Source organism: Bos indicus, chromosome 17 (genome assembly GCF_029378745.1).
Source record: "Bos indicus isolate NIAB-ARS_2022 breed Sahiwal x Tharparkar chromosome 17, NIAB-ARS_B.indTharparkar_mat_pri_1.0, whole genome shotgun sequence".
Lineage (NCBI taxonomy): Eukaryota > Metazoa > Chordata > Mammalia > Artiodactyla > Bovidae > Bos > Bos indicus.
Genome location: NC_091776.1, coordinates 1715878 through 1731925, shown reverse-complemented (window position 1 = coordinate 1731925; position 16048 = coordinate 1715878). Strand labels below are relative to the sequence as shown.

The window sequence follows — 16048 nt, the reverse complement described above, 5'->3', positions numbered from 1 at the left end:
TTGGGAGTTTTGACACAACCCTGAGGGCCTCACCAGCAACCTATTGCTTATCTAAGCAGAGAATTAGATGTAACTTCACGTGGGTGGCTCCAGTGCCTAAGAGTAATTGGGGCAGCAGCTTTATTAGCACCTGAAGCTTTAAAAATAATTAATGGATGAAACCTTACTGTACTGACTTCTCATGATGTGAGTGGAATCTTAAATTCTAAGTTTAATATTTGGATGACAGACAGTAGGCTTCTTAAATATCAGTCATTGTTGTTAGAAAGACCAGTAACTAAGCTTAAAGTTTGTGGAAATTTAAATCCTGCCACTTTCCTTTCTGAGAAGGAAAATGAAACACCTGATCACGATTGTTCCCAATTTCTAACTTTAAACTATGCAGTTCAAGAAGATCTAATGGATACCCCATTAGACAATCCTGACATGGAAATATTTACAGATGGCAGTTCTTTTGTTCGGGATGGAAAGCGTAAAACAGGTTACGCCATGGTTACTGCTGAACAGGTTTTAGAAGCAAAATCTCTCCCCCAGGGAACCAGTACTCAGCACAGCTTGTGGCTCTGACTTGAGCTATAGAGTTAAGCAAAGGGCAGCGGGTAAATATCTACACTGATTCTAAGTATGCTTGTTTGACTTTACATGCTCATGCTGCAATATGGAAAGAGAGACAGTTTATAACAGCGACAGGAGAACCTATTAAACATTTCAGAGAGATCAAGAGACTTTTAACTGCTATATGTTGTCCTAAAGAAGTAGCTGTTATGCATTGCAAAGGGCACAGCAGGGATGGGAGTAAAGTAGCCAATGGTAATCAGTTGGCTGACTGTCAAGCCAGAAAAGCAGCACTTTAGGAAAGCCCTTCACTACAGACGCCTTTGATCTGAACAGGTCCTGTGGAACAGGAAAAACCACAATATATTGAGGAAGAATTAGGAAGATACGAGAAAAGAGGAGCAAAGATTACTGATAAAGGATGGTTACATCTGAGGATGGACAATTAATAATTCCTGAAAGTGCTCAATAGAAAATTCTTAAGGGTTTACACCAGAGTTTTCATTAGGGTGGACAGAGTACTTACCAGATGGCTTCTCGTTTGTTTGAAGGTAAAAATGTAATGAAAACTTTAAAGAATATTATCAAAAGGTGTGAGGTTTGTCAGAAAAATAACCTAAGGACTGAAAAGCTAGCAAAATCTGGGTTACAATGAAATGGAAAGTATCCTGGAGAGGACTGGGAAATTGATTTTACTCATATGCCAAAAGCTAATGGATATTCTTGCTTACAAGTTTGGGTGGATACTTTTACTGGATGGATTGAGGCTTTTCCCTGTAGTAGTGAGCAGGCTAAGGAGGTTATAAAGGTTTTAATCCATGAAATTATCCCCAGGTTTGGGCTGCCACAGAGGCTTCAGAGTGACAATGGCTCCGCCTTTAAAGCTGCTATAAATCAGGGGGTGTCTAAGGCTCTAGGAATAGAATATCACTTACACTGTTCCTGGAGACCCCAATCCTCAGGAAAGGTTGAAAAACCTAATGACATTATCAAAAGACATATGTGCAAATTAACTCAAGAAACGCAGGACAATTGGATTAAAGTCCTACCCATAGCTTTAATGAGGGCTCGAACTGCCCCCAAAAAGGAGGGATTGTCCCCCTTTGAATGTATTTATGGAAGGCCTTTCTTATGCACAGACATTGTTATAGACCCCAAAGCCTTGGAATTAACTAATTATGTAACTCAGCTCTCAGCTTTTCAACAGGCATTAACAGAACTCTGGTAGATGGCTCCTGATCCAGCCTCTTGAATCAAGCAAGCCTCTATTTGAGCCAGGAATTGAGGTCCTCATAAAAACATTGGGGTTTGGGGGCCCATCCCTTGAGCCCCTCTGGGAAGGCCCTTACCAGGTTATTCTTTCTTCTCCTACAGCTGTCAAAGTGTGAGGAATTGATTCGTGGGTACATCACACTCGAGTTAAGAGGTGGCACCCTGACCAGAGCTACGTGACTTCATTTTATGTCTTTACTTTCTATGCTTTGACTTTGCACTTTTTAAATGGGCCTGATAATCTATGTGAGCCTATGTATGCTGACTCCAAAAATCCCGAGTCTGCCGTTTGAGCCTCAAGACAATGCCTTCCTGTCCTGGACTCAGTCCTACGCAGCATTTCACAATCAGTCTAACTGCTGGGTGTGTGGAGCACTCCCCTTTTCATCAGTGGAAGGCTTCCCGTGGTGGACATCTCCACTTCAAGGAAAGACTTTCTCCAAGTCTGTAAATACTTTTAACAACAATCGCATGTGATGCCTCTTCTTAAACTGATGACATCTAACAATCCTAAGATGGACTGATGTAACTCTGGACATAATATGACTTTTAATTTGATTTTAACTTGTTTTAAGGACTATTTTGCCTTGCATCTATAACTGTGTAATTGGATTTGTTTCTAGTCGCATGAAGGCTTTTAAGTTACAAATGGTTGTCCAACCTCCTAAGAGTGCCACAGCCTCTTCCAAATATTACTTAGGGCCCCTGGATCAGAGACCCTTAATATGAGGGTTAGGAGAATATATTGCCTCAACAATTTAGGGACCACACCCCTAAATAGCAGGAAGTAGTTATGGAATGGAAATGACGCCCCTTTCCCTTAGCAACATAATTCTCCTAAAGGAAAAGAGGGGAATGAGAGAGTCATTTCCTAGAGAGGTTGATAAGAAGTCTAGGGGTCCCCAAGGAGAGAGGGGTCTGGAATTCTCAAGGAGGAAGAAAGGACAAACTTTTTTTCCTCTACATTCCTTAGGATTATATAACAATAATGTATCCTGCTTGAAGACAGTCTCTGGAAAAAACCTTCTGGCTAATCCTATTATCTTAAAATGTAAATTATGGGGGTAGGTCTAGCGAGGTCTTTACAACCTCCAGACATTCTTTTGATTCACTGTAATAACTAATTAGAGAGTATATAACTCCATGGCTAACACTAGCCAGGGGGTACTCTTTCTGCCCCCTTCTGATGCCTATGTCAGAAGCTTTCTCTATCTCCTTTATACTTTAATAAAACTTTATTACACAAAAGCTCTGAGAGATCAAGCATCCTCTCTGGCCCCAGATTGAATTCTTCTCATCTGGAAGCCAAGAATCCCGGCATCTTTGCATTGTTCAGCAACAACCTTTCAGTGTTTAGTGACTAAGTCATGCCCGACTTTCGTAAACCCATGAATTGTAGCCCTCCAGGCTCCTCTGCCCATGGGATTTTCCAGGCAAGAATATTGGAGTGGGTTGCTATTTCCTTCTCCAAGGGATCTTCCTTACCCAAGAATCAAACCCACATCTTCTTCATTACAGGTGGATTCTTTACCACTGAGCCACCTAAGAAGCCCTAAGCATATAAAGAGTAGAGTGTATTTTTTATTTGATTCTCTGGAAGACTTTATGCAAGACTATATTTATTTCTTACTGGGTTGTTGGGTAGAACTTATTCATGAAGCCATCTAGCCTGGGTTTTCATTGTCAAGAACTTTTTGACTAATAATTCAAATAAACAGTAATTTGATTTCTCTAGTGGTTATAGAAATATTCAAAATTTTAATTTCTTCTTGAATAAGAGCTTACTAAGTAATATTTTGTAGTGATTTTCCCATTTCATTTACATTTTCAAAGTTATTGGCATAATGTTCAAAATGTTCTTTTGGTGTCTAAAGCATCTATGGTTATAGTAATCATTTTATGCTAATTACTGGATAATTGTACTTTCTCTGTTAATCTTTTTTTCTTGATCTTTTTCATCCATTTCTCTAAATTGTTTTCTAAATCTATTTTCTAAATTGTTTCAAAGTACCAACTTTGTCCATACTTTGTACATATAGTTTCATGTTTTTAAATTTATTTTTTATTTCTTCCTTTATGTACTATTCCGTTTATTTTATTGCTCCTTTTTCTAGTGTCTTTATATGGATGTCTATCTCTTTAGTTTGGAGTATTTTTTATTTCCTAATATGAGTATATAAGTTTGTGAATTTCCTTCTAAATACACTTTAGATATATCTTGATGCTAAGTCACTTCAGTCGTGTCCGACTCTGTGCGACCCCATAGACAGCAGACAACTAGGCTCCACCATCCCTGGGATTCTCCAGGCAAGAACACTGGAGTGGGTTGCTCTTTCCTTCTCCAATGCATGAAAGTGAAAAGTGAAAGTGAAGTCGCTCAGTCGTGTCCAACTCTCAGCGACCCCATGGACTGCAGCCTTCCAGGCTCCTCCAACCATGGGAGTTTCCAGGCAAGAGTACTAGAGTGGGGTGCCAGGGCTTCTCCGTTGGATGTATCTTACAGACTTGCAATTCTCAGTACTTTTGTTATAATTGAAAATAATTTCTAATTTTTATCATAATTTCTTTGTGAATGAATGGGATAGTTGATATATATTTTTCAATTTTAATATGTGTGGGATTTTTCTAGTTATCTTTCCGATACTGATTTTTAACTTAATTCCATTGTGTCTGAGAATATAATTTGTATTATGTCAACCCTTTTAGATCATTTACTATTTTTTTCAAAATTATATCTTTCAAAAAACTCCTGGAGCTTGAATAATACCCATCATAAATTTTCTGAGCTATTCAATTAATCAAATAAGAATAGAAAACAAAGTAAAATATATTTGAAAGAAGATGAACCTTTGCATCTGAGACTAAAAGAGAACAGTTGATGGGATAAACTACCTTCTCTCCTGGGGTCACAGAGACTCTCCAGATGCAGTGTGTATAAGATGGATAGCCATTTGGAAATCCTGGGGAGGAAAGATTGCCATTGGATTCTTGTAGGGTTTCTCCACATGCTGAAAGAAAGAAAAAAACAACATATGTTTGATTTTTTTTAATGAAAAAGATAAAATTATTCATTATTTTTTATAAGAGACATTTGCATCACTAATGAATCTTGAGCCTTTTGGTGTTAGAGAAGGATATATATTTGTATAACACTTCCTTTATAAGTAATTTTTAAAATGTCTTTCTTACTAGAATTTCAGTATACTTAAAGGGATTGCTATAGCTAACCATATAACAAGATTATGAGATAAATAACCTGATGAAACACAAAATTCTTCCTTATGGAGACATTTCTCATTCATTCCCAAGGAGCAAATAGCCAACTTATACATCACCCATACTCAGATTCAAGCCAGTGGGTACCTATTTGATGTGATTCTGGGACCTCATAAAACATTTTATTATTATATTTGGTGTACAGTGAAGTTAATTTTAATAATGAATACTGTATCAAAGTTGGGAAAAATAAAATTTAAATAATAATGAATAAATATGCAGTAAAAGTGGTGCCAAAATGACACACAATGAAATATTTTTTTCAAAATAAACTGGAATAAATTGAAACATAAAACATTATGGAAGACAAATTTTCCAATGAGATATAGATATTTATCTATTCTCTGTTTTCTCCCTATTATAAGTAGAAATGACTGGGAAAGCAATTTTATTTTCCTTTTACTACCCTTATCTACTGAAGAATCCCATGGAGAGGAGCCTGGCAGGCTACAGTCCATGGGGTCACAAGAGTTGGACACGACTTCGTGACTAAACAACCAACCAACAACCCTTATCTAACTTCTTGGTAGTAATTATCAGTCATCTGATGTAGCAAACAGTCAGCTGTACGGCCTCAAGATCAATATGACTAATATCTATAGGCCAATTCAACAAAGGCAAGGTCAGAGGATAATTAGCTCACTGGTTCAGCTAAGGTTTGTAGTCAGAAGCATTCTACAATGGACTGTCTTGTTGCTTTTGCAAGACATGATCTGAGTCAAATGAATCTAAGCTGATTTAAGTATCCTTAATTCATGAACAATTCCTATACACCAGTTAGTTTATATAAATATTTATATAAAGCTGTTTATAACTTTCATTCAACAGTTTGAAAGAATAACTCCTTCCTTCTGAAGAAGACTGAAATAGAACCTGATATATTACCATATTATAGAGCCAGCAGGTGAACTCTTGTCTCATCAAAACAATACATTATAAATGGTTCTGCATATCCTGATTTAAATGAAGAAACAAAAATAATGGCTTGGAAGACATAAAATAGAGATGTAAAAAGAGTTTGATATGATATAAATATTTATGCAGCCATGAAATTAAGACACTTGCTCCCTGGAAGAAAAGCAGTGACAAACCTAGACAGTTTTTTAAAAAACAGAGACATAAACTACAAAGGTCCGCATAGTCAAAGCTCTGGTGTTTCCCATAGTCATGTATGGATGTGAGAGCTGGAACAATAAAAAAGGCTGAGCACTTAAGAACTGATGCCTTTGAACTGTCATGAGGGAGAAGACACATAAGAGTCCCTTGGACAGAAAGGTGATCCAACTAGTCAATCCTAAAGGAAATCACCCTGAATACTCATTGGAAGGACTGATGCTGAAGCTGAAGCGCCAATAGTTTGGCCACCTGATACAAAGAACTGACTCATTGGAAAAGAGCCTGATGCTGGGAAAGATTGAAGGCAGAAGGAAAAGGATAACAGAGGATGAGATGGTTGGATGGCCTCACAGACTCAATGGACATGAGTTTGAGCAAACTCCGGGAGATGGTTTAGGACAAGGGAAGCCTGGTATGCTGCAGTTCATGTGGTCACAAAGAGTAGGACATGACTGAGAGGCTGAAGAACAACAACAAATAGTGTTTGTACAACAAAATAAATTTAAAATAAGAGCAAGCAATATTTATTCTGATTAACAGGTAGATAAAAGCAACTTGAGAATAAAAGAAAAATGCTCAAGGTAAAAAATATGTAATCAGCACTTTTCATGAATCATCTAAGGATACTTGATAAATGTGACATTATAAAAACCTTTAGAAAAATGAAAATTTGTTAAGATTTATTAATGCAACCAATGTGCTTCTAATTATGATCAGTTTAGGTGCTAAATAGCCATTGGGGGATTTAGTGTGTTTCAATGAAAAAAGCTACAATCTACAGCAATTTAAAAATAAATTCTGTAATTCTAAGCCTCATAGAATGTTGGTACTGGATTTCCTCAAGTGGAATTAAAACAATTAACTCACACTTGTAAACAAACATTATTATACTGATAAAATGATAAAACAGAAAGCTCTCTGAAATGCAAAAAAAAAATGAATATAGTTCAAAAATCTAACAAATGTATTATATAACACTTACTTATAATGCAAGAAGTGTGGACAACAATTGCCAAGTTGTAATCATTTATGCATTTCCCTCAGTACATGTGGCTATCCCAGGCTACCTGATCCCTATTTCAGAAGATTCTCATAAATTTTCCTGGGCATTTGTTCATTCATGTTCAGGTATAAAAAATAATTTTATAACTAAAACAACTAAAGGAAAATTAGCAAGGCAAAGATGGCACTACTAAGTTAAATACATAGTCTCTTCATCTACACAGTGATTTATTTAGTATATGGATGAGAATTGAGAAGTTTGACTCATGGCATAATCCCTTGTTATGTCATACAAGCAAGTCTCAAAACCTTCAACCTCAGTTTTCTGTTCTTTAAAGTGGCTATCTCATTAATATGTACTTCATAAAGTTGTTTTGTAGGGGTCAAGTATTGTGATGCTCAAAGTCCTCTATTTAACACTTAGATACCTCTGACACAGGTAGGGAAACTGTGGGCTTAATTTTTATAATGTATCTTTGAGCTATAAAAACCCAGTCTTATGTAAGAGAAAAAAAAAACATAAAGATACAAAGAAAAATTATCATCAGTCTCCCAATAAAAATCATTTTAAAAACAATATACAAATTGAATTTTCATCTCTGTAGGCTGATGACATGATCTTATATGTACAAAACCATAAGGATTCCACAGACAAAAAAAAAAAAAAACTGTTAGAAGTAATAAAAACAATTATACAAAATTGTAGAATACAAAATCAATACACAAAATTCAGTTGCATATCCATTAACTATCAATAAACAATATGAAAATGAAATTAAGAAAATAACTCTTTTTATAAGAAACCCCCCTCAGTAATAAAATATTTAGGAATGAAAGAGGCAAAATAAACTTGAGGCAAAAGACATGAACATTGAAGACTACAAAACATTGATAAAAGAAATTTAAGAGGACACAAAGATGTGTTCATGGATTGGAAAACTTAATATTGTTAAAATATTATCCATCCTAGTCAAAGCATGGATAAATTTCTAAAATTCAATGCAATCCCTATCAAATTCCCAGTGGCATATTTTTGTAGAAATGGGAGAAAAAGTCTTAAAATTCATGTAGAATCACAAATCCTAAATAGCCAAAACAATGTTGAGGGAAAAACAAAAACAAAAACACAGAGCTGGAAGCTTCATTGTTCTTAACCTCAAAACATACTACGAATCGAAGCTTCATTGTTTTTAACCTCAAAACATACTACGAGTCGAACTAATACAATATTGTAAAGAAAAAAAAAATTTTTAAAAAAGTATGATACTGGCATAAGAGAGGCATATAGACCAATGGGACAGAATAAAGAGCCAAAAATAAACCCACACCTAAACAGTAAAATGGGATCTTTGATAAAGGTGCCAAGATCCTCAATGGTGAAAAGATAATCTCTTCTATAAATGGTGTTAGGGAAACTAGATACATACATACAAGAGAATAAAATCAAACCCCTTTTTCCACTATCCACAAAAATCAACTCAAAGTGGATGAAAGATCTAAAAGTAAGACCCCAAATTGTAAAATTCCCAGAAGAAAAACATAGGTGAAAAACATCATAACAGAGGTCTTGGCAATGATTGCTTAGATATGAAACCAAAAGCACAGATAATAAGAGTGAAAATAGACAAGGGGACAACAGCAAGCTAAACAACTATGTAGCAAAGGGAAGAATTGATAACATGAAAAGAAATCTTTGGAATGGAACATTTGCAAATCATGCATCTGATAAGGGGTTAGTATCCAAAACACAGAAGGAACTTACCAAACAAACAACAAAACAAACCCCAAGTAACCAAATTTTAAAATGGGCAGAGGACTTGAATAGACATTTCTCCACAGAACACACACAAATGGCCAATAGATACATGAAAAAAGTGCTCAGTGTCACTAATAATCAGAGAAGTGAAAATCAAAACCACAATGAGCTATCACCTCACAATGGCTGGTTGGCCATTATTAAAAAAAAAAAACAGAAATAGCGAGTGTTGGTGAGGATGTAGAGAAACCACTTTACACTACTGTTAGGAATGTAAAATGGTGCGGCCACTGTGGAAAACAATGTGGAGTTTCCTCAGAAATAATAAATAGAACTACCAAATTATACAGCAACTTTACTTCTGGTAATTGATGCAAAAGAATTGAAAATAAAGTGTTGAAGAAATATGTATACTCACATATTCATTTAAAGTATTACTGAGAGTAGCCATAGAAACAAACTGCCTTATCATTAGATGAATGAATAAATAAAACATGGTGTATGCATACAATGAAATATTATTCGACCTTAAAACAGAAAGAAATCTGTCATGTGCTACAACAGGGATGAACCTTGAGGACCTAATTCTAGTGAAATAGGCTAGGCATACACAAAAAGACAAATATCACATGAGATTTCTAAAGAGATCTGCTGTTTAACAATGTGTACATAATTGACAGCACTGTACTGTACAATAAAATTTTGTTAATAGGACATATGTTATATGTGTTTCATCAAAATTTAAAATTATTAATAATAAAAAGTAAACCTAAATATTGTATGATCCATCTCACTTGTGCAACAGATGGTTCTCATGTGTGCTTTACCTTCCAAGATAGAAAATTGTTTTTGAATTATATAAATGCTTCTTGGATTGGGTGTGGCTGAGAAATTATTACAAATTCATATGTTATAATAACATGATTAAATTTATAGTTGTTTGTATTCACATCTACAGATATTTTTTGTAGCAAATGTCTATAATATCCACCAGATATCAGGATTGAGAATAACTTTTCCATATTCTAAAAGAATATCTTTATAATGTTACTAACTCAAAAAAAGTACAATAACTTGTAGTAGACAAATCTCTTCCCTCAAAATCTTGATAAACTATAGAGTAGGGAAAGAAATAAAACTATATCTAAACAACTTAGCACTACCTAATTAACTTCATACATCCATTGCTCTCTCAAACTTCTAAATGTAATAAATAAAATATAGATTTAAAGTGATTTTAAGGTAAGAAATGTTAAAATGAAATACTGTCATCTGAGCCATAATGGTGAAATTAATTACTGAAATATTTTAAAATATATTTCAACAGTAACTCCCTAGCCAAGTCCGATACCAGTTCCAAGAAGTCTTCCTCATTCCATGGTGCAGCTCAGTTCAGGTACCCCTCTCAGAACTGCTTTAGCATCCTTTTACTGATGAGATTTACTTCCTTGACAAGTAACATTGTCTGGAGAATTGTACAGATGATTGGCTATTTGTGTGCATAATCTGTGCTTCCTTCTACCTAGCCATAATATCTGGTGTAGTACCTTTCACATATTAAAGCAACTATTTCATTCATACAGCAACTACTTACTGAGCACTTAATTAATATTTAATTGATATGTAGATGCTGCTGCTGCTACTGCTGCTAAGTCGCTTCAGTCGTGTTTGACTCTGTGTGACCCCATAGACGGCAGCCCACCAGGCTCCCCCGACCTTGGGATTCTCCAGGCAAGAACACTGGAGTGGGTTGCCATTTCCTTCTCCAATGCATGAAAGTGAAAAGTGAAAGGGAAGTTGCTCAGTTGTGTCCAGCTCTTTGCGACCCCATGGACTGCGGCCCACCAGGCTCCTCTGTCCATGGGATTTTGGCAAAAAGTGAAGAGGAACTAAAAAGCCTCTTGATTAGGGTGAAAGAAGAGAGTGAAAAAGCTGGCTTGAAACATAACATTAAAAAAACCAAGATCATGGCAACTTTGGGATGCCCCTGGGGCTCTCCTGATAGCTCAGCTGGTAAAGAGTCCGCCTGCAATGCAGTATACTGACCCGACTCAATTCCTGGGTCAGGAAGATCCACTGGAGAAGGGATAGGCTACCCACCCCAGAATTCTTGGGCTTCCCTTGTGGCTCAGCTGGTAAAGAATCCTCCAGCAATGCAGGAGACCTGGGTTCGATCCCTGGGTTGGGAAAAAACCCTGGAGAAGGAAAAGGGTATCCACTCCAGTATTCTGGCCTGGAGAGTTCCATGGACTGTACTTGGGGTCACAAAGAGTCAGACATGACTGAGTGACTTTCACTTTCACTTTCATGGCATCTGGTCCTATCACTTCATGGCAAATAGAAGGGGAAAATGGGAAAGCAGTGACATATTTTATTTTATCGGGTTCCAAAATCACTGCTAACAGTGATTGCTGCCATGAAATTAAAAGATTCTTGCTCCTTGGAAGGAAAGCTATGACAAACCTAGACAGCATATTAAAAACCAGAGATATCATTTTGCTGACAAAGGTCCGTACAGTCAAAGATATGGTTTTTTCAGTAGTATTGTACAAATGTGAGAGTTCGGCCAGAAAGAAGGCCGAGAGTTGAAGAATTGATGTTTTTGAATGATGGTGCTAAAGAAGACTCTTGAGAGTCCCTTGGACTGCAAAGAGATCAAACCAGTCCATCCTAAAGGAAATCAATCCTGAATATTCATTAGAAGGACTGACGCAGAAGCTGAAGCTCCATTATTTTGGTCACCTAATGTGAACAGCTATCTCATTGGAAAAGACTCATGCTGGAAAGATTGAGGACGGGAGGAGAAGGGGGCAACAGGGAATGAGATGGTTGGATAGCATCACTGACTCAATGGACATGAGTTTGAGCAAACTCCAGGAGATAGTGAAAGATGGGGAAGCCTGGTTACTGCAGTCCATTGGGTTGCAAAGATCTGGACACATAGTGACTAAACAACTACAAAATACCCTGAGGGAAAAGTCTACTTCCAGTCCTAAAGATTACACTCTAATTGGGAAATGACAAGTGAATTGATGGTTTTAGGAATTAGACATGAAGGCCAGAGCAAATAGGGCATTTACTACCATGGGAATCCTGGGAGATCAGTTAGTTTTTAAGTAGGAGGTTACATAGAAGCTAAACCCTGAATATTAATTAGGACTTGGCCAGGAGTCAGTAGGAGTTTTCTGGATTGAAGAAGAAGCAGGAGGTAAGCACACTGTAGTGTCAGGTGCTGGATGAAGTAGAAGGGAGAAACTAGGCTGTAAGTAAAACACCTAGCAAAGAGGCTGGGAAGAGACAGGGGAAAGAAAACCAGTCTTTATGCTGAGAGAAGCAAAGTAGGATCTGCGTATTGAAGTGCCACTTGAACAGCAGTATGGCCAGAGAACTAAAGAGATGTAAGAATAGAGGGAAGAGGTTAATTAGGAAGCACTGTAGTAATCCAGACAAAAGGTGAGGATCCCTAGGATAGGGGATTCACTTCAAGAATGTGAGATATGTACCATAGCTTTCTTATCCATTCATCTGCTGATGGACATCTAGGTTGCTTCCATGTCCTGGCTATTATAAACAGTGCTGCGATGAACATTGGGGTACACGTGTCTCTTTCCCTTCTGGTTTCCTCAGTGTGTATGCCCAGCAGTGGGATTGCTGGATCATAAGGCAGTTCTATTTCCAGTTTTTTAAGGAATCTCCACACTGTTCTCCATAGTGGCTGTACTAGTTTGCATTCCCACCAACAGTGTAAGAGGGTTCCCTTTTCTCCACACCCTCTCCAGCATTTATGATTTGTAGACTTTTGGATCGCAGCCATTCTGACTGGTGTGAAATGGTACCTCATAGTGGTTTTGATTTGCATTTCTCTGATAATGAGTGATGTTGAGCATCTTTTCATGTGTTTGTTAGCCATCTGTATATCTTCTTTGGAGAAATGTCTATTTAGTTCTTTGGCCCATTTTTTGATTGGGTCATTTATTTTTCTGGAGTTGAGCTGTAGGAGTTGCTTGTATATTTTTGAGATTAGTTGTTTGTCAGTTGCTTCATTTGCTATTATTTTCTCCCATTCTGAAGGCTGTCTTTTCACCTTGCTAATAGTTTCCTTTGATGTGCAGAAGCTTTTAAGGTTAATTAGGTCCCATTTGTTTATTTTTGCTTTTATTTCCAATATTCTGGGAGGTGGGTCATAGAGGATCCTGCCGTGATGTATGTCAGAGAGTGTTTTGCCTATGTTCTCCTCTAGGAGTTTTATAGTTTCTGGTCTTACGTTTAGATCTTTAATCCATTAAAAAGAATACATTTGAATCAGTTCTAATGAGGGGGATGAAACTAGAGCCTATTATACAGAGTGAAGTAAGCCAGAAGGAAAAACATAAATACAGTATACTAACGCATATATATGGAATTTAGAAAGATGGTAACAATAACCTGGTGTACGAGACAGCAAAAGAGACACTGATGTATAGAACAGTCTTATGGACTCTGTGGGAGAGGGAGAGGGTGGGGAGATTTGGGAGAGTGACATTGAAACATGTAGAATATCATGTAAGAAACGAGTTGCCAGTCCAGGTTCGATGCGCGATACTGGATGCTTGGGGCTGGTGCACTGGGACGACCCAGAGGGATGGTATGGGGAGGGAGGAGGGAGGAGGGTTCAGAATGGGGAACACATGTATGCCTGTGGCGGATTCATTTTGATATTTGGCAAAACTAATACAATTATGTAAAGTTTAAAAATAAAATAAAATTAAAAAAAAAAAAAAGAATGTGAGATAGATACCAAGAAGGCAGCAGGACTGATTAGTTGTAGGAAGTGTGGCAGAAAAAGGGGTGAAGAGAGAATGCCCTCCACAGTTTTGGCTTGGAACGATCTGTGTGTAGTACTGTCAACTGAACTAAGAAATGTTTTATGAACAAATGGGTCTGTATGAATAAATAAGAAAGTGACTATTTTTTTTTTGCATGTTGGCAACATATTTGAGCCAAGAATTATATATAAACACATATAAGTGATATTCTCTTTGAAATTTCAGAGAATTACATCAGGAATTACAGATTTTCTGTAACTAAAAAGAACCTCATATTAATTTAAAAAATAAATTTAATGTTCAAGTGTTTAAAAAATTGCCAGTATTTAAATTCCCTGCACAATGAAACTGGTCTTCCATCCCTACAACCTCTACACAGATGTACATCCAATAGATGTAGATATTCTGTATATACACTGTATGTTTAACACCACTTTTAAATTTGTAAACGTCTATTGTGACTACATCTATGAGTGACTACACATACACTTTTACATAACATGATTCTAATCTTCAAAAGTCTCTTTATTTTTAGATATTTATTTTTTCTTAATTTCATTATGTTACTTTACATTTAATTGATGAAGATTTACTAAGAGAATATTAGGGTTGACAGTTGTATAGGTATGAAATATAAGGCAAAAGGTTATGGGACTATAGAAAAACTATCTTAAGAGAAAATGCAAATAAAGATCAGAAACTATATTAGAAGAGCTCAGTATCAGGAGTTTAGAAATAAAAAAAAAGGGAAGTAATCTTAAAATTAGATCAAATAATTGGAGAATATATTTAGAAAATGGGAGTCACAAGGAAAAAAAGGCCCCCAAAAAAAGAGAGACCAAGAGAACAAATGACTTATTTATAAAGACACACCACCACTCACACATCCCAGTGAGTATCTCTTTCACCAGCAGACTGCTGACTACTGGGATAAAGGGAAGATGAGACCATTTTCTGCCCCACGTGGACATTTCTATATGTCAATGAGCAAATATTACATTTTGTGAATGAATCAGCTACCCAATCAGAAAGTTTCCTAGACTGGTACCACAGTAAACTTAATTAATATAACTTCCCAATAATTAAATATATATAAATAAAATTTAAACATGAGAATCTATTTAAACTTCAATGATTAATTTACCCATCTTATCCTGAATGCCTGTATAAATTATTGGAAAAGCAGACAACTAAAACTTTTAGAACTATTTTACTATTTATGATATTAGTATCTGGAACAAAAACTGAATTTCACAGGTATTAGTTTCCCATAAATAACAACAACAAAAAAAATGAAAATGCTGTGTTAAGCAAAATTAAGCATGTATCTTTGATATAGGCTATTTCAAAGCATGTTGCACATACAGGAGGTACTAGGATATGAAGAAATTCCAATTTGAAAGCAGAATCTTTTTTTTTTTTTTTTCCCATTGGAGTATAATTGCTTTATCTTTTCTTTCTTAGACCAGTAAGGCATTAGTGATCCCTTGGAACATTAAGACCTGTCTTTAATCTTTTTTCACAAACGTATCTAATAGGAAACATATTAACAAACTAGCAAACAAACATAAAAACAAACTAGTAGTTCACTAGTAACATGATTAGAACTTTGTTTTTTGCAACGAAGTTATAAATTCCACCTAATGAAATTTAAATTTATATACTGTTAATGATCAGTTCAGTCGCTTAGTCGTGTCAGACTCTTTGCGACCCCATGAATCACAGCACGCCAGGCCTCCCTGTCCATCACAAACTCCCAGAGTTCACTCAGACTCATGTCCATCGAGTCACTGATGCCATCCAGCCATCTCATCCTCCGTTGTCCCCTTCTCCTCCTGCTCCCAATCCCTCCCAGCATCAGAGTCTTTTCCAATGAGTCAGCTCTTCGCATGAGGTGGCCAAAGTACTAGTACTTGCTATAAAAGATCATTCAGGATCGAATTCTGAAGTTGAAATAAAGGATATTTTTGTTATGTTGGCAAGGAAACTCATAATTTGACTATGAAATCATGCAACTATTTAATAACAACTATATTTTCTTTATTCATTAAATTAAAAGAAATAAAGCTTACTATCCCTGCTTTTGAAATTTGATTTCTAGCAATTTGTTTTTAATTATACCAATGGGTATTCCAGAGTTCTCTTCTATTTCATTTTATGATTAGTAACTTTGAACTGAGCATCTCAGTTACTCGTGAGCATGAAAAGAGACAAGTAAAGAGCTGAGTTAATTGTGGCTCATTCATCTGGAAACGCACTATCAGAC

The 16048-nt window shown here is 36.3% G+C and overlaps 1 protein-coding gene across 1 annotated transcript in view; it reads right to left on the bottom strand.

The window, feature by feature from the left end:
• The window catches only part of TLL1 (tolloid like 1), a 339971-nt gene that overhangs the window by 119351 nt on the left and 204572 nt on the right, over window positions 1-16048 (bottom strand). The window contains exon 9 of the mRNA XM_019978057.2: window positions 4720-4835. Within this exon, the coding sequence (XP_019833616.2) occupies window positions 4720-4835 (116 nt within the window). The remainder of the gene's footprint in view (window positions 1-4719; window positions 4836-16048) is intronic.